The sequence below is a fragment of the Hoplias malabaricus genome, chromosome 15, assembly GCF_029633855.1.
Source record: "Hoplias malabaricus isolate fHopMal1 chromosome 15, fHopMal1.hap1, whole genome shotgun sequence".
NCBI lineage: Eukaryota > Metazoa > Chordata > Actinopteri > Characiformes > Erythrinidae > Hoplias > Hoplias malabaricus.
In genome coordinates this window covers 29787062-29806769 of record NC_089814.1, presented here as the reverse complement: position 1 = coordinate 29806769, position 19708 = coordinate 29787062, and the positions used below count along the sequence as shown (strand labels likewise).

Here is a 19708-nt window from a genome sequence, read left to right as displayed (position 1 = left end):
TTGTAAGACATTTATTTTTAATTTTTCTATAAGCACATGCAAAAAAGGAAAGCAAACACTATTTTCCTGTATCATGTGCTTCACTGGGTTTAATTTTACAAGATACCTCAGTAATCTAACATCAGGTTTCTGAATTTGTTTTTATTTAATGTAAGTTTATAGTTTAACTGAATGAAATGTAGTCTTCTAAGGGCTAAACACAGCTAACTTCTAATCTCTGCCGTACAGTGTAGTGTTAAGCTCCCCTGCCATTTGTGTGTGTGCTGTGGAGTTTAATGCCTCTAAAGCCATTCGCATTGCAGGCACGTGTAATTCTTTTGGGTCTTTTCATCCCAAAGAATGCTGCTTTAAGAAGTGGCCAAGTTAAGGTGCAGACTTGCTTTTAAAGACTGGTCATGCCGAGCAGCAATTTGTTGTCATTGGTTTTCTATGTGCATGAAGATTGTGTCAAAGACCTACATCTATCTCTTTCTGTGTTCAGAATACGTGGATCAAACTTGTCCCTGCAAGGAGGCCTCGTCCAAAAAAAAAAAAAAAAAAAAAAAACCGTAAACAACACTCCTGGGGGGGCCCCACATATTTCAAGTCCATGAGCCGAGGAGGTTGGAGAAAGCCTCAAGACCTATAAACCTAAAGGTGGAGCTATTGAATCCACCATAGGAAGCCTAAGTCTCAACTCCCTCCTTCTGGACAAGCCTCATTATAATCTTTACCGCAATGGGAGATTACGAAAAGGACACAGCCTTTCTGGGCCAAAAAGGCCCTTTCTTCGTGATCATCTTCCTGCTTCTGAATGCCATCTACATTTCCACTGGCTTCCATAGCTTCTACATTGTGTTTGCTGGCGCCTCCCCTTCGTACCACTGCCATGTCCGAGATGGAAATCTGAGTGAGGAATGGCTCAAGGCCAGCATTCCCATTGAGGAGGTGAATGGGAAGCTGGAACCAAGCAAGTGCTGGAGATACAATCTGGACACAATTCGACAGTTTGCTTCAAAGGGGTACAGTTCTGTCGATGTAAACCTCACAGATGTTGGCAAGGAGCGATGTACAGAAGGATGGAAATACAGCACCGAAATGTATCACTCCACAATTGTGTCAGAGGTGAGTTTAAGCTCTAGTGCTTTAAGGAACTATACCATCCTGTGATATTTAATTCTCAAAAAGCTTCAGTCTGCTTAATGTAAATTTATCTATTATAAATGTATAATTTTAAATACCTTGTGCCAACCAATTATGCACTTAATGAAAGTGCCAAATGTAGTGCTACTTTCACTGTAAATATGAACAGTTATTACTTGTTAGTATCACAATGATAACCTGTTTGAGAGTTATAGATATTTTACTAACCCCAGAGAAAATTCCAAGTTACAACATGAAAAAATATAATTAAAGGTTTTTGATATAATTGCAATAACTTGAGAATATCACTGGGTGTAGATCTAATTAGACTTAGAGTCCTAATTCTAATTAGAATGGGAGTCCACATGTTTATTGTCACAGAATGTGAAAGCATAACTAATTATGTGGTTAATATCAGGGTCATCTTGTAACTACAAGTGGCGAGACAATAAAGAAATCATAAAAAATCAAATTTATACTCAAGACATGTTTGGTGTCCAAATTTGGCTTCTTTACTTTAGCACTAGAGCTACAAGGCTAACAATGCTAACCAGCATTAGAAGCCAATGGATTTAAAACTGCGTTTACTTGCCAAAACATTTCTTAATTTGATATCTATCATATACCACATCTATGTCTTTGCTTATGTAAGGTATTTTGATAGAGGAGGCTGAGAGAGACGATTTGAGCTTGAATTTCTAGGTAAAGCTAATATAAATGTCTACTGTTTATTAGCCATTCTAGCCTTATTGCTCTAGTGCTAAAGTAGAGGCAAAATTTTGGTACCAAATATGTCTCGACCAATAACCTAATTTTGAGGAAACTGTTAAAAATTTGATTGGTTTCACTGAATTATTCCATTAAGCGTTTTATTACAGAGTGGCCATTAGCATAAATGAATGACTTTTACTCAGAAATATGAATACAATGTTAATGTAAGCGTACTTTGTTTTGCAGTGGGACTTGGTATGTGAAAGCGAGTGGAGAGTCCCATTCGCCTCGTCAACTTTATACATGGGCTACTTATTGGGATCTCTCATCTCAGGCCAACTCTCTGACAGGTACTGAATCCCAGGCTTCTTATAATACTTAATTATTAGACACACTTGCATGCTAATGAATTCACTATAAATTGTGGATATTTAAAAAAAATCTAAACTATTGGAGTGAAAAATAATTGCAACTGGTCAGTTCATGTTTCTTGAGTATGAGAGTTATATCCAGTTGATGCAGATTTAAAATGCACCCAAGATTCAGTTAAAACAGACTTCCCAGTATCTGCTACACTCCTTCACTCCATATCTATGGCCCCTGTTGACCCCACGCAGCAGCTCCTGGATATTTGATCGGACTGATTCAGCACAGACCTTTACTAAAACTTTCCATTACAGACACAGACTCCAAAGCTGCTTCTACCTACAGTTTTCATTTAAAACTCTATTGTTTATAATTTGTTTGACCTGAGGACGTTGAGTGGCCCTTGGGAGATATTAACGTTTTAGTTGTAATTATTAATTTCAGTAAAGCTGGTTTGTTGTCACTATCAGGACTGAAGTCTGCTCTTTCAAATCACTTCATGAGGTGATATAAAATGCATTTCAGTCAGACATTATACAAGTGTAAGTACATCTGTCTTTACAAACCACATTCATCACCCAAAACCTCTTCAATATAATCAGATTACAAATCAGATTTAAATGGGAGAATCTGGGGATGCTTTTAAAAACCAAGTTTAAGTAAAACCGTATCAAGATCTAATCCCCATACTAGTAACATGATCCAACCAGGTGTAAAAGGGGTCAAAATTTCTCAAGGAATTTTTTCCATCCTCCTGATTATCTTAACAACTTGTCTGAGGAATTTAGAGGAGTCAAACTGTTGGCGAATTATCCTGGAATAGATTATTACATTCTACTGCAGATTTTTCACTTCTGGTTAGATCGTAAAGTTGTTAAGTTAAGAAACAGGCTTAATGCATGAGCATTATTAATCCAGTTTTTTTTGTTTTGTTCAAGGTTTGGGAGAAAGAAGGTGCTTTTTGCATCTCTCGCTTTAGAGTCTCTCATCATCTTTGTGCAGTCATTCTCTCAGTCCTGGCTGGTTTTCTGTATCCTGTATTTCTTTGTGGGAGCCTTCCAGGTGTCCTTGTATATCACAGCATTTGTCCTTGGTAAGCTTCCCCACAAAATTGACTTTTAAATTAATAGATAGTTTTGTGATACTGTTCACAGTTATGTTTAAGTAGATACATTGAAGATAAATATATAAGGGCAGCTCATACTTTAAGTTTATTTGACTTTAAGTTTATACTTTTCATTTATTTAGGTTAGATTTTATATACATGTATTTTTAAATTGACAAAAAATGGAAATCATATACAGGGTTGGCCATTTATATGGATACACCTTAATAAAATGGGAATGGTTGGTGATATTAACTTCCTGTTTGTGGTACATTAATATATGGGAGGGGGAAACTTTTCAAGATGGGTGGTGACCATGGCAGCCATTTTGAAGTCTGCTACTGGAAGCCTGTGCTAGCATTTCTCCTGCGGTGTTGCTATCAGTGTGTGAAGAGTGGGAGAAGAGGGTTGCATTGACAATCCAACACAATGGGCAGCACTTTGAACACATTTTATAAGTGGTCGGAAATGTGTAAATATCTCATGAAAGAATAAAGTTACGTTAAAACCAATTTGTTTTTCTTGTGAAATTCCCAATAAGTTTGATGTGTCACATGACCCTCTTCCCGTTGAAAAAACAAAAGTTGGATCCAGAATGGCCAACTTCAAAATGGCTACCACGGTCACCATCCATCTTGAAAAGTTTCACCCCCTCCCATATACTAATGTGCCACCAACAGGAAGTTAATATCACCAATCATTCCCATTTTATTAAGATGTATCAATATGAATGGCCCACCCTGTATATTTCCGTTGAGAAATTTACAGTGTATCAAAATTTCTCCCCACAAACTGACAAATACAAATTGTTTTAGAAAACCAGTATATTAACTTGGTTAGAATTATTTTTGTTAACCGTTACATTAACACTGAATGCTAGGAAAGTTTTCCCTTTTTCTGCTTTAATTGGATATACAATGTTCAAAAAATAAAACTCCAAATACTACTTGCCACAGTTTCACAAATATTCATATATTTCAACTAATGTTAAAAATGTTACTTTGAAACACTGAAGTAACATTTACCTATGACCATACCCACAGGAACGGAGATATTAAGTACGTCCTTACGAGTTCTCTTCACCACTTTGGGTGCCTTTCTACACTACTGTGTTGGGTACATGTTGTTGCCATGGATTGCCTTTGCCATCAGGGATTGGCGAACTCTGCTCAGAGTCCTATCAGGGCTAACACTGGTGTACATCCCATTATGGTGGTAAGTGATAACAGTGGATTGAGGGAAAAACCGAATCCAGGGGATAATCTGGAGCATGCATTTGTGTGTGTATTACAGATCCTGTTCATTCTTACATAGTTACATGACATATTTACATCTGCCTCAATAAATAGACAGTAGACTGTTTTACTATGGCTCTATTTTACTAGACACATGAAAATTAACAATGTCAAATACTGATAATGCTGATAGTTTCTTTATCACAAATGCCACTCCATCTCATCCCAGAGATATTGCATTGACCTTGAGAGTATGGCTCACTGCTCCACAGACCAGTGTTTTGGCATTATTGCTATGGCAGACACATTGACATTGCACATGGTGAACTAAAGCTCATGTGAAGCTGCTCCAAGGTGTTATTTTATGCATTTTTAGGAATATTATACAAGCTGTGGATACACAACTGAATGTCTGTATTCACGATGAATACATTTTTGGGTGTATAATGAACGAATGAATGAATGAACATGAAAGGAAGAGTGGCGTCTGTAAATTTCAAAAACAATAATATGCTAAAAACTCTGTATTCACAGGTTCATTCCAGAGTCTCCTCGATGGCTGATCTCTCAGGGGAGATTAGAAGAAGCTGAGGCCATAATCAAAGACGCTGCTAAGAAAAACAAAGTTAAACCTCCGGACATAATTTTCAAAGAGTCTGAGGTTTGTTATACAACTACATTTACCAAAATATACCAGCTCACAGGCTTTCTTTTTTTTTATTGTGGTCATTAAAATATATTCAAAGTACTTCTATCTGTCTCTCAGGCCAAGGTGGCGCCATCACTTATGAAGAAGTACAATATGATCGACGTTGTAAAAACTAGCGATATGCGATGCACTACATTCATGTGTTTGCTGTTATGGTAGGTATAAAATCAGGCATGAACCATATAGCATGTAGGTTTTTTGTATTAATAGTGTCAATGAAAATTTCCAATTGTTTCTGTTTTCTCAGGATGGCCATCAATATAGGTTATTTTGGGTTGTCCTTGAATACGTCGAACCTTATTGGCAATCCATTCCTGAATTGCTTTTTATCAGCTGTTACTGAGGTGCCTGCTTACATTGTTGCTACTTTGCTTCTAAAGAGCTGCCCACGAAGACCACTTCTCTCAGCTTTTCTCAGTATAGGTGGAGGATTCCTTCTCCTGATCCAGTTAATTCCTGAAAGTAAGTATACAGCTGTTTTTATGGCTTAGGAATACAAATAATCTCTTTCTCTCTTATGCGCACACACACACACAACTGCAATGTCTACAATTAGTGCAAATATGGCAGCCCTTGGAAACTGGGGTCAGTTAATATTTCTATTCTGTATAAATGAGTAGGAAAGTTGGAAATGGCTGAGCTTAATATTTTCCAGATTAAATGAATAAGAATTTAACCAGATAATAAGTTACTCATATCTTTTTGGGTTACTAACCCAGGCAAAAAATGTGAGATTCACCACAACTAGGATGTTCACCTAAACAAGTCAAAGATATGACATAAAACAATTTATGTATCATAGCTCGAAATTCAGGCTTCATGAAACATATATCATATATACAATTTTTTATTTAATTTTAATGACAAATTATGGAAACAGCTGGTTATTTAAATTTATAAAACCTAAAAAACCTACAGGTAGACTGCTTGACGTATGTGTCACAAAGCCAGAATGTTTAGCTATTACTTAAATATAATTTTGTGGCGTATCTCATTCAATCACAAAATCCCTAGTCCCACCACTCATGAACAAGAGCTGTTTTTTTTCTTTTACAATTGAAACACCAACTGTTGAACATACACTGCTCTATTTAAAATACAATAGCAATTATATATATTTTTATTACCATCATCCAGTGTGCATGCCACTAAATAGCATTTAATTTTCTTGAAACAAATGAGTGGTTTTTGGCTTTGCAAATAAAGAAGTAATATGTCAAGATCAGCTCGGATGCAATTTGTGTGTAAATTTAGGGTTTGGGAAATCAGCAAATAACTTATGCGTTAAAAACCTTTGAGTACATTCATCCCAATTCAGAAATTGTAATCACTCTCCTTTACGTATTTTAAAATGTTGGACTTTGTCTACTTTAAGTTCATTTGTGACATACAAAGCTCAGCTGCTATATAACGGCCAGAGAATCTCATATTAAATGGAAATTAATATTAAGCTAAAATAGTTATTGTCACAGCTAATTTGTGAAAGACCATGATATACCTTGCACACCAATGCATATTTTAATATATCTAATAGAATACTTAGAACTTATTGAATTGGCAGATTGTATAATATCTAAGAAAGTCTACATTTTAATGTAGACCTAAGAGGAACTCTGTGTGTACAATCATTTTGACCCTCCTTCACAGGTCTTCATACACTGGCACTGGCCTTAGAAATGGCTGGCAAGTTTGGATTCACCATGTCCTTCAGTGTGGTGTACATATACACCGCAGAGGTCTATCCCACAGTTCTTAGAAACCTGGGAATGGGAATGTGTTCATCTGCTGCTCGTATTGGAAGCATCACTGCACCTTACATCATATTCTTAGGTAAATTGATGATGTATTTCCTGATATAAGGCCTTGATTGTGAAAAGTAACTTAGGATTAGTGGTAAAAATAAAATATGTTAAAATGGTCACAAGTAATAACTTGTTTATACTTTTTTATTTAATTGTGTATACCACATATACCTATTTGGTTCATGTAATTAGCATGTTGATTATACCTTGAAATAGTTTAAAGCATGTGCATTTACACATGGAAATCAAATGCATCACCGGTTAGTCAGTATGAAAGGTCATTCTTTCCAATCATGGATTGCATGCATTGTAATGTATTGGAAGGGGTGTGGTTTGGTTGATGAATGTGGCTAGGAGAGAATGATGCATTCACACATAAGCAACCTCCTGAAGTGGTTTGGGCAATCAGTTTAATGTGTTCTGAGTTTACGTACGCCTGTTTCTGTGGATCTCTGTCCAGCTATTATCCCGATGCTGAATAGAAAGAAATGACATACCTAATTTAGAGGAAATTGAGAGCTTTTGCTACACTTCTTATTGTTGAATGAACAATGATTACGATGTTAGCAAAAGTGAATGTCGCATGTCAATATTTAATTGTTAGGTTATGTGGTTTTTAAACTACAATGAAAACTGTAATTTTTATACTATGCAACAGTTACCATAAAATGACAAACATATATAATCTTGCTTCTTGAATCCTCAATTTCAATTTTGCTTTTTTGTCTCCTGCAGGTAGTTTTAGTAAGTACCTCCCATATATTCTGATGGGAAGCCTTACTATTGGCTCATCCTTAGCAAATATGTTTCTGCCTGAGACTTTTGGTAAAGTGTTGCCTGAGACTGTGGAGCAGATGCAGAAGTGCAAAGGGTATGTTTGTTTGAGAGCACACTCATTTCCCTAACCTTAAATCTGCAGTTAAACATTTCAGTTCTCTCACATGGACTCTGTCTTGCTTTAGCTGCCACAGGAGAGATGTCACTATGATGGAGGAGGACAGGAAGCAAGTCGTTCTAAAGGAGCAAAAACTCTGAGGACGTTGTGCTGCAGAAACTCTGTGTTGTGCTGTGAGGACTGTGTGTGATTGAGCATAAAATTATGTAAACTTTGTGCCTTTGCTTTGTGAAAAATCTGAACCGAAAAAGCAGAGAAAAACATACCTTACAAATCCAAGTACTCATTATGTTACCTTTATGGTAAATAGAAAATCTTAAAATTTCAACCAGTGTCACTGAAAACTGAATATGTTTGTTTATATGACAAATGCAACTGTAGTTTACTGCTGTATATTTTTTAAAAATAAATGACACTGTCACCAAATTTACAATGTTCTTTAGACCTGTAGTCAATTACTAGTCTTTTATGGACCATCAGTACTTATTGTGTTATATGTAAATAATGACTGTCTACATAAATAACAAAAAACATCAAGTGTTAATATTAAGTGTTAGATAAGGTGATAGCAAGGTTGATGTGAGTTGTATAGTTTTAAGCAAGCAAATTATAAAGATTAGGAACCACAGGCTCTCAGTCACAAAGTAGCAAACCACATAATTACAGATACTGAGTCGCCTAGTGCTGAGTCACAAAGTGGGTAAAAGTCACCAATGTTCTGCTTCAAACCTCCTCTGGCATTTACATCAACACAAAAACTGTGCAGGAAGCTTAATGGCATGAGATTCTATGGCCAAGCAGAGGTGCCACTCAACTTTGGAGAAGTGTAAATGTTCTGTGGAGGGAATAATCAAACTTTTCTATCTTACAGTCTCATGACAGTCTACCTGCCTGACTGCATTGTGCCAACTGTATATTTTGATGGGGGAGGGGTTGATTTCCAGGGTTGGCCTAGGCCCTTTACTTCCAGTGAAGGAAAATCTTAATGATTCAACATACCATAAAATTCAGGAAAATTGTATGCGTCTAATTTCTGTTCCAGCACGATTGTGCCTTTGTGAACAAAGCATGGTCCAAAGAGGCATGGTTGAGTAAATTTGGTGTGAAAGAACTTAACAGGCCCTGATCTCATCCCAGTCAAATACCTTTAGGAAGAACCAAAAGAGAGATTGTAAGCCAGGACCTCAGTATCTGTGTCAGTATCTGACCTAATAAAGGCACCTCTACTATTCCCAAATACACACTCCAAAATCTGGTGGTTTTTAGTAGGTGTAAAATATGCAAGTGCACAAAAACACTACTCAAACTGGTTCTGGAGGCAGCGCTGCCTTCAAGGCAGAAGGAACGTCACTGTTTACACATTCACAGGGATGAATGTGATTAGTTAAAACTGATTTGGTGGAGATGTTCAAATACCTGACATAAATCAGTAAAGCTCAGACTAGACCCTCGTATTTTACAGTACAATATACTGTACAATTGAGTCTGTTTCATAATGAAGAAGTAAACAAAATACTGAGATTTCTTTGCAGCACTTCACAAGTGTACAAAAAACAAGTGGATACAAGTGTAGAGTAACAAAAAAGAGTTAATTAAAAAAAAAGTTATATTGCACATTTTTTCTTCCAAAGACGGTTAGTGTGTCTTTTAAAGACTGGTATTATGACAGACTGCTACAAAAGTAGATCTCCAGGAACTGACATAGTGATCACTGCAGTACTAAACACAAGTGAGATGTCTGAATATTTTAAAGTCTTTGAATAGTATAGTAGGGTTTTTTGGACATGGTCAGCTAAGTAAAAGTAGAAGTTACCCACTTCTGGTTTGTTCACAATAACAAAAAGTTGAATATTCATCATGCAACTGTATTTGCACTGTAAAATATGATATAAATGAACATGTTAATTGGCAAGGGGCTGTGATAAATTGGACAATTATTTACTATAAAATTGATATATTTTCATCCAGCATCTTCTGAAATGAACGGTGGTAATACAGTGCATTCCCTTTGCTGCAGTAACAGCTTCTACTCTTCTGGTAGGACTTTGCATTAGGTGTTGGAACACTGCTGTAATTTTCGATTGTATTCAGACCTTAATATATTCATGAGGTCAGGTACTGATGTTGGATGATTAGTTCTGGATTAGGGCCAGTGTCTTGGATGGAAGATCCATAAGATCACAGATCCACAGCACTGAGACATTATACCTCTCTGCCTGACATTCTGCAATGGACATGGCGAATTTAACCTCTTGTGCATCTAATCCTGATCTACTGTCAGAACGTTTCCTTGAAAACTATACAATGTACTGACTGCACTGATTTTGTGAATTGTATTTATTTATTTATTATTTTGTTTACTGTTGCTAGGCTAGTACCTGCTATCAAATGGCCACTGCATGGCCCACCACATGGTGATTAACCAAACACGTTTTTTTAAAATAACTATGGATTTACAGCCTTGTAAGAATACCTGGAGGGCAACATAGGTGATCATTAAACTTCTGCACTTCTGAACTGCTAGTTCAGAAGCCCTGTCAGGTGAGTGTGGTCATAAAAATAGAGTGCTTGACAGTGCTTGTGGCTGGAACAGCAGTTCTTGTATAATCCTCAAAACAGTCTACAGTCAAGGATGAGAGATTATGATGAGATTGCTGCATTTCTTGGAACATGGGGACCATTTCAAAGGGCTGTTTTCTTAGCACTGGCCATCAGCATTCTCCCGAACGGCTTTGTGGGCATCTACATAGTGTTTGTGGGGGACACTCCACCACACGAGTGTCTGATTCCTGAGGAGTACAACATCAGTGAAATATGGAGAGAGGCCGCTATTCCAATGGTAACTCAAGATGGAGTTTTAAAACGCAGCTCTTGCACCAGGTACAAAGTAGACACACTGAGGAACTACTCCAGACTTGGCTATATCCCAAATCTGGACGTGAACATGAGTGACATTGAGCTGGAAAGCTGTTTGAATGGATGGAAATATAGCAAGGAGACATACCAGTCAACTATTGTAACAGAGGTAATAATATTTTATATATAAACTGCAATTCAATTCAAAATATTGAGACCAATATTTTATTAATCACATGTTGAAAGTAAACTAATATTAACTAATTGCATGATAGCAGCAACACATTGCAAAATTTTGGGACAGGGCCATGTCTAGCATTGTGAAGAATCCACTCTTCTTTTAAAAACAATCTGTAAATGTCTGGGAAGTGAGGAGACAAATTGCTGGACTTTTGGCAGAGGAATGCTGTCCCATTCTTCTCTGGTGTAGGATTCTAGCTTCTCAACACTCCTGTCTTCTTTGCCATTTTTTTGCTTCATGATGTGCCAAATGTTTTCTACTGGTGAAAAATCTGGACTGGAGGTAGCCAATTCTGCAATACCACTTATTTTTCCAGCCTTGTTTTGCCCTAGTCCTACCTTTTTTTGAGATATGTTGCTGCCATCAAGTTTATATTTTTCATAAAATGGTAAACATTGGTAAAATTCCCTTTCGACAACTAATAGATGTTCTACATTACATTACATATGTTCAACATATACATTGTTAACTGTGTTAATTAGGCTTGTGTATAATTAAAGTGTTAAAATTGCTGATGCATTTATTTGATGCCAGATGAAAGGAGCAGGTATGATTTGTGTGTGCTACAGTGACTCTGACATGTTTGTGGTGTGTTAGTGATACACTGTTATAAGTGGATCAGACACAGGAGTGCTGCTGAAGTTTTTAAAAACTGTGTCCACTCACTCCTGCTGGTTCAACTTATAGATGTAAAGTCAGAGACAGTAGCTCACCTGTTGCTGCAGTTTCTGTTGGTCATTCTCTAGTCCTGGACTTCAGCTTTTGGCTGAATATGTTTGTTTGGTGGACTATTCTGAGTCCAGCAGTGACACTGAGGAATTTAAAAACTCCAGCAGCACTGCTGTGTCTGATCCACTCATAAAAGCAAACCATGCTTTAACACACCACGACTGTGTCCATGTAACAGCAGTGCTAGAAACAAGGAGGTGGTCATAATGCTATGGCTGTTTGGTGTAAAGCGTTAGAGTATATCTGTATTACTCTTAATATTTCAGAAGAAATGGTGAATGAGCTAGTGTCCACATAGACATATGTACTTTAAAACTGAATCTACATTTTATATTTATAAGAGTTAAGGAACCCAACAGCAGCTTGTGTAATTTTAGCCAACTAAATGTAAGCAGTTTCACACTGTGATTTTAATTCACTCAGATTAAAAAAAAAAAGTTAAATATTTACAGTGCTATGTTCTGAGAATAGTCAATAATTAATCTTGTGCATAATTACACTTACATAAGGAATCTTATGTAAGAAACCTTGAACATAAAACAAACTGTGCTTCACTATTTATTATCGTATCAGAAAGTGCTGGCATGTGTTACAGACATCTTTAATGTGAGAAACCTGTAAATAGACGTATTTATTCTAGATAATAATGAATTATTGTATTTCACTTTACAATATGTGCTGTATTCATGAATCGTTTCAGCTAATTTCTTCAATGACATTCTTCAATTCTTTTAGTGGAACCTTGTATGTGAAAACGAATACAAAGTCCCATTAACGTCCTCAGTTCACTACTTTGGAGCTCTTGTGGGAACATTTCTCTCTGGTCAAATGTCTGACAGGTCAGTAACAGCAATCCAAACTTGCTACATTTTGTGTTACTGCCCACAGCCTCAAAGAAACTTGCCTATTTTTGTACATTTACAGGTTTGGGAGAAGGCCTGCCTTGTTTGTCATGATGGCCTTGCAGACCATAAGCATTTTTATTCAAATATTCTCCCCAAACTGGAAAGCATTTACTATACTTTTCTTTTTGGGGGGGTTTGGAGGAATCTCCAACTATCTAGTCGCTTATATTCTAGGTATGTACAACCTAATATATGTTTAACCTATGTTAAACCTAATATAAATATTTATATGAGAGTATTTTGAAGAGTAAGCATATACATACTGCTTGCGCTTTCGATTTACAGGATCAGAAATTCTAGGCCCAAGAGAGAGGGTGGTCTTCTGTTCAATGGGTGTATTCTTAAGCTCAGCACTGGGGTACATGGTCATGCCAGCTGTTGCATTTTTCCTGCGAGAATGGAGATGGCTTGTTGCAGCTATGGCAGCATCAGGAGTTGTGTATGTGCCTCTTTGGTGGTAAGTTGTCTAAATATAGAAACATTTTTGTATTTTTTGTAGAATCCCCAAATATTATGTTATATTATGTTAAAGGAACACTAGTTAGTATTTGTATCTTAAAATGACAGCTTCAAAATCATTGGGATGTTTTACTGAATCTGTAATAGGGAGATTAGAGCTTCTGCCATAGCTTCTCAAGGCTCAGCACAGCAGAAACTACACTATGTAACTACTGGAGGAGGGTAGGAAGCAGCATTCGATGCCTTTATGAGGAGTGGTATTTGTGATTTAGAAATAGGCACCTAACAGCATTACCTGACCTCACTAATTTTCCTTTTGGCTGAATGCAATCAAATGCTCACAGCCATGTTCCAACATCTAGTACATAGTGTAAGCCTCTGCAGGTGTTACTGCAGGATGGTACTTTTCACATACTTTGCACCCCATGTAACTGTATTTTAAAATATGCATTTGCTCTGTAATTTGTTTAATTAGGTTCCTTTAAATTTTGAGTTAAATAAATTATAACTAGTTACTGATTCGTAACACATTAAGGTTTATTCCTGAATCTCCAAGATGGCTAATCTCTCAGGGACGGCTTGAAGAAGCTGAGATTTTACTGAGAAAAGCTGCAGAGAGAAACAAAGTCACGCCACCAGAGTTCATGTTTACACCCACAGAGGTAAGAAACTGACCCCAGGATTGTACATTCCATTTGAATCTAAGACTGAAGCTTCGCAGAAGAATGGAACTGTGCACATATGGCTGAATCTCAAATGACTCCCTACACTTCTATTAACACAGGGAGAAAGCAGTCATTTGAGATTTAGCTTCAGTTTAATGGGATTAGGAACATCTACCTTGTATCTGCACTCATTGTCCATTTTATCAGCTCCACAGACCATACAGTGCAATTTGTAGTTCTATAATTACACACTGTAGTCCACCTGGTTCTCTGCATACATACTTTTCCGCGTTTCACTCTGCTCCTCAGTGGTCAGGACCCCCACATGACCACCACAGAGCAAGTATGATTATATGGTGAGGGTGTGTTAGTGTGTTGTACTGGTTACAAAACAGGGAGACTACAGTCTGTTATTGGAGAACTACAAACTGCTCCTATATGGTTAGTAAGGCTGTGTAATGGGTTAGTGTAGATACATGGTATCCATTCAGTGCAGAAGCAAAGTAAAAATGTTGAATAATAATGATAATATATAAAAAATATGTTTGTAGTGTAAATTTAAAATATACTTCTGTTTTTAGCTAAGTAGTGCCGCAACCAAGAAGGAGAAGAAATACAACATTTTGGATGTTGTAAGAAGTTATAATATGGTTGTCATCGTAAGTCTGTGTGCACTCCTGTGGTGAGTTCCTCCATGCTATAAAAACAGCCAGAAATACTGTACTGATGTATTACTTCATCTGTTTTGTTCCAGTTGTATTATATTACAGCTGGGTTCTGTAGGTGATCTGCTGTTAAAGGAATGCTAGGTAGTATTTTACTTTAAAATTACTTTTACAAAATCAACGCGATGATTCACTGATCTGTAAAAGGGAGAATAGATCCTTTGTTGTTGCCACTCCAGGAACTGCACTATGTCAGTTTTGGAGGATGGTAAGAAATAACACCCCTACCTCCACACTCCCTCTTGATTTCTACACAGTGCTATAAAAGTGATTTAGCCCACGAGAAAATAAATTCTTACCTGGAGATGCCTCAAGGTTTTTTTTTTATTTTCTGAGCTGTGTCTGCATCTCATCTTCTATATATTCATAGTTATTTTTTCAACAGTCAAGTACCATCCCAAATAGCAAAATATTATTGGCGCTGGTCTGACCGACTAGCCCATTGTAATGACCCACTTACCCTACAGAATGACAGCACTTGAAGAGACTGCCCCCGCCTGCCAAGAGGTCTACATGTTGCCAAGATGTGATCTCTTCTGGCTCACATAAACTTTGCCACAGCCTGCAAAGCCAAATCGATTTACCAGAAGTGGGCCACATGTGTTCTGTAACCTGTGGCCAAATGAGAAATTGGAGTATGTGGGTCACTATTAGTTTACATGTAGTTTGCCAGTGCGAACAGAGGGCCAACAGAGCTGCATCTTTGCTAAATATGGCCCATATCCACATGTGATTCATTTGAGTTCCCTGCCCAAGGTATAGTCCAAATATATTCAAAAACAAAACCAACAGCATTCGTAAAATATAAAACATGCAAAGGACATGTAACTTTAGTTTGCCCAGAATAACACATATCTTTACAAATGAGGTCAGTATTTACCTCTGGATGATTTATCTCGTATTGAACAGTGTTTTTTTTTCTACAGGATGATCATCACATTGGGGTATTTCAGTTTGATCCTGAACACCTCCAATCTCCATGGAAATTCCTACCTTAACTGCTTCTTGTCTGCAGTAGTAGAGGTCCCGGCCTATGTTATTGCTTTGTTGCTACTGAAATATTGTCCAAGACATTTCTGTCAGTCCTCTACACTTCTCCTTGGTGGAGCAGTCATTCTCTTCATTCACCTTGTTCCTCTGGGTAAAGTTAACCTCTTTTGTTGGGACTGTGACCAGCTGACTGTCATGAACCAGTTAATTAACTTATTTTCAACAACATGTGAATAGTCCTTTAGATAACACTTAATTTGGATAGTACTGTCTAAATTTTTGGAAATGTAGTAGACCAGGGGTATTTATTTAAAATTAATTTAAGTCCAGTTAGAAAAAAATTTCCTCAAGCCAAAAACCAGAACATTATAATGTCTAACCTGCATTAAGATCGGTGATGTATACTGAAGTAGACAAGTATTTATAATCAACAATTTATGCAATTAACAACTGAAGTGGAAATCAGTTTATATAAGAAGCAAGCTGGTTGGCGCGCTTTGCTGAAGTTGGGATTTCATTCGTAACTAGCAAGCTGATTGGCTATTTTTGCTGGAGTGTGGGTCTTTGTGCATAAACATGCTCCATGTTCAGCGTTATGTGAACTCCCATTTATATTTCAAACAGTGACTGGTCTCCTTATTTATAACACATCCGTTTGTACTGCACACTACACTCTCATCCCTAAAGTGTCCCAGAAGAGATTGTCCCAGAAGATGAACCTCATCTTCAATTTATTCCAATGTATTAAATGGTGCTCAGCCATTCCAGCTACTCACTGCTTGGGGCTTAAGCTCAAGCTACTGAAGGGCATCCCCTTTCATTTCATGCTCAGTTCCAAGTGTGTGTCCTAAATTCAGTTATTATAAGGGGTGATTGCAAACTTGAATGTGTAGCATATTATATTATAATGAGGTGTGTCAATTCATCTCTTAAATTTTCTAGATATACCAGAACTGGCAATCTTCCTAGAGATGGTTGGAAAGTTTGGTATCACTGCAGCCTTTTGTGTGGTTTATGCAGTGACTTCAGAGCTCTTTCCCACCGTGGTGAGAAACATGGCCATGGGAATATGCTCGATGTCAGCACGAGTAGCAACCATCATCTCTCCTTTCATTTTATATCTAGGTATGTAACTCCAGTTCACTAGATTACACACACAGGGATGGGAAAATGTGATACAGCTTGGACTTGGCATTTTATCCATTCTAAACATGTAAAATCTGCATTCTTTCATCTCTACAACACTGCTAGACCACCCCATACTTACTTCTAAAGATGTTAAGATCCTGGTGCATGCTTTCTTTACATCTAGGATATACTAGTGTAATACAGCAGCCAGAGTCTCACCACGCATTCCCCATCCTTCATCAGTTACTTTGGTTTCCAGTTTTAGAAAGCCTCTGCTTCAAAATCCTATTGATAATCTTTCATGGCCTTGCACTTACTTATCTCTATGCTTCATCCTCCCCCACTGTTGTGCATGCTGAGGTCCTCTGATTCTCGTCTTCTAGTTGTTCCGATAGATTCAGGCTTTCCATTATTCTAAATGACCTTCCATCCTCTAGAACGCTGGGGTTTTCACTCAATGACTTTGGGTTTGTTACAGGTGCCATATATATTTAACATTTTAATATTGTTATTATTATTATTATTATTTTTTTATTTTTTTTTTTTTATTCCTGCAGGAAAATATTACAAATACTTACCATATGTGCTCATTGGGAGCTTTGCCATATGTGGAGGACTCTTTTGCTTCCTTTTACCAGAAACTTTCAGAAAGCCTCTTCCAGAGACCTTAGAGGAAATGCAGAAAATCAGAAGGTAACATGATTTCCCTTATAATAAACATTGCTTAACAATCATAAAATCAAATGTGCAAAAACTTGTAGACTGTTGGTAATGGCTTTTTTAATCTAAAGCGTGAGATCGAAGATCAGTATACGAGCTCACACTCCCCCCACCCCGACACCTTCTTGTAGATGAGAATATTTTCAAGCCCATCCAGATTTCAAAAGAGATTTATGGCAAACAAAAGCTCATGATTAGTTCTTCCAGAGCTTTGTATTTAATATCAAGCTTGTCTATGGATATTATACACGCTGTGCCTGGACAACTAAACGTCTGTGTCCCCAAATTTCATGTTAACTATAAGGAATGTCTACATTCTACAACTTTTGCACATAAAATGTATGCTATATTTTCATCCTAAATAAGAGAGTAATATACAACTCTGTCAAAATATTTATTTGTTGTAATTGCTGATATTTTTTTCCCTAGATTATGTGGTGCCACCTCAGCAACGACTAAATTTGATCACAAAGAAAGATCTGTAGTAGAGGAGGAGAAATTTTAATAATATTTTACACTCAATATTTGTGTATTTTTATGTTAATGTTAGCAGCTAATATTAAGTTTGTCTAATCAGTCCTTCATTTATCAAATCAGATCAAGGCCTTGCAGTGGCTGGAGTGAACCAAGCCTTTGTCCTTCTATCTGTACTCATTTTATCCAATACTTATACTACAATACTGCATGTGCATTCAGTTATTTTAAAGGCTGATTTGCATGATCTTTGCACAAAGGTGTGTAAATATTACATGTTAATATATGTTGTAGTAAATAAATTATAACTTATAAATACATATTTTTCACGAGTACAAATATGTACAAATTTTATGTTATAATGTTATAATATACAGTATAATAATGCCCAACCAATTATGGGACAGTGGAAATCAATGTAAAAGTACAATTCAAAGTTTTTATTCAGTGAAATCTAAAATAAAACACTAAATTTGTTATTCAATTTATTCAATCTATGTTCAACATTCTCTAATATTCTCTGATATATGATTAATATTTCCAGGTTCATAAGTTATATCGTTAAAAATATATATAAATTGACACTTTAGAAATCACAAAGTTTAAGAATCTTTCAGAGTTTAAAGGAAATACACACCTGAAAATCAGTTTGGAGCACACTATTTTTTAATACACTTTGCTGCTGTATGTCTTTATTCCTCTTTAGTGAGTTCCCCATTTTGTCTGTAAATAAATATATGAGGAAAAATATAAATAAATAGACGCTGAAATGTGGAAATTCAGAAATAAGTAAATGTAGAAATAAAGAGATAAATATAAGAATAAATAAATGTATACGCATAATACAAGAAATAGCCTAAATTAAAGTTGATGTATAAAATATAGAAATAGAGACTTTTATTTAAAGGCAACGTTCACAATTTAAATTTTTTACTTTTTTATCTAAAATTCTGAAGAGGTTTCCTCATTATTTGCTAGATCTCCAGTGTGTTTGTGTGCTCGAAATCGGTCTAATGTGTAAATAAAATTCCAATGTCAGTAAATGGATACAAAAAAAAAAAACTAAATAAATAAAAATTAAAAAACTGTCTCGGTCCAGTATGCTAGGCTTTCTCTCTCTTTTTATTACTCTCTCTCTTCTCACAGCATCTGAATTTTTAGACAGCTGAGAGAACTCCAAACGTTTAAAAGAATGAACCAAGATTAGGATGTTGCTCTATTCCTGTTCCACAGGTGACATAATGACTTATTTTTGTTGTTTCGGATTACATAGCAGGACAACACAACTGACATGTTTTAACACACCTATTTATTACAGCCTAAACACACTTTCAAATAAACCACTAGTACACCGGTCAGGTTTAGTACTGCTTTGGAAGTAGTAAATGAAAATTTTCAGGGTTTTGTGTAGGGAAACTAGACTAAAAAAAAAAAAGTATAAAGATACAGACTACACCAAGAAACTGAGCCAAGACAGCAAACAGAAGAATACAGTATCAAATTACATATATCAGAAAAATTATCCCCGTTTATACCAGATAAAAAACATGCAGCACAGCCACCAAGTCAATATCCAAAAATCAAGACGTTTCCAAAAGTCCAAGGGTCATTGGCCAGATGTCTTGTCAATGAATAACACTTGACAGTTTTAAAGCTTACATCCTTGAATTACCAAGTAATAAGGAAGATGGAAATATCTCAGAGTAAAAAATTATATTTGTGTACATTTATTTTAATTAGTAAATTAAAAAGACATTGGCCAGACATTTTAATACAGATTGCTTAGCATTCTTTGTGCTTTTTTATGTTTTGGAACTACTAAATAGTTTGAGACAGCTTGTATTATATAGATTATAACTTGTATAATCCCC

General features: G+C 36.3%; 2 protein-coding genes across 2 annotated transcripts; both read left to right on the top strand.

The window, feature by feature from the left end:
• Positions 1–717: 717 nt before the first annotated feature.
• On the top strand, positions 718–8362 carry slc22a5 (solute carrier family 22 member 5). Its single transcript, XM_066646164.1, has 10 exons — positions 718–1104; positions 2080–2183; positions 3138–3292; positions 4348–4519; positions 5074–5200; positions 5306–5403; positions 5496–5710; positions 6896–7078; positions 7786–7921; positions 8013–8362. The coding sequence occupies exons 1-10, from the start codon at positions 718–720 to the stop codon at positions 8083–8085; spliced, it is 1650 nt and encodes a 549-aa protein (XP_066502261.1). The 3' UTR covers positions 8086–8362.
• A 2215-nt stretch (positions 8363–10577) lies between these two features.
• Positions 10578–17498, top strand: LOC136668065 (organic cation/carnitine transporter 2-like). The gene is made up of 10 exons (XM_066645311.1): positions 10578–10970; positions 12507–12610; positions 12696–12850; positions 12962–13133; positions 13671–13797; positions 14382–14482; positions 15452–15666; positions 16458–16640; positions 17201–17336; positions 17495–17498. The coding sequence occupies exons 1-10, from the start codon at positions 10578–10580 to the stop codon at positions 17496–17498; spliced, it is 1590 nt and encodes a 529-aa protein (XP_066501408.1).
• Positions 17499–19708: the final 2210 nt, after the last annotated feature.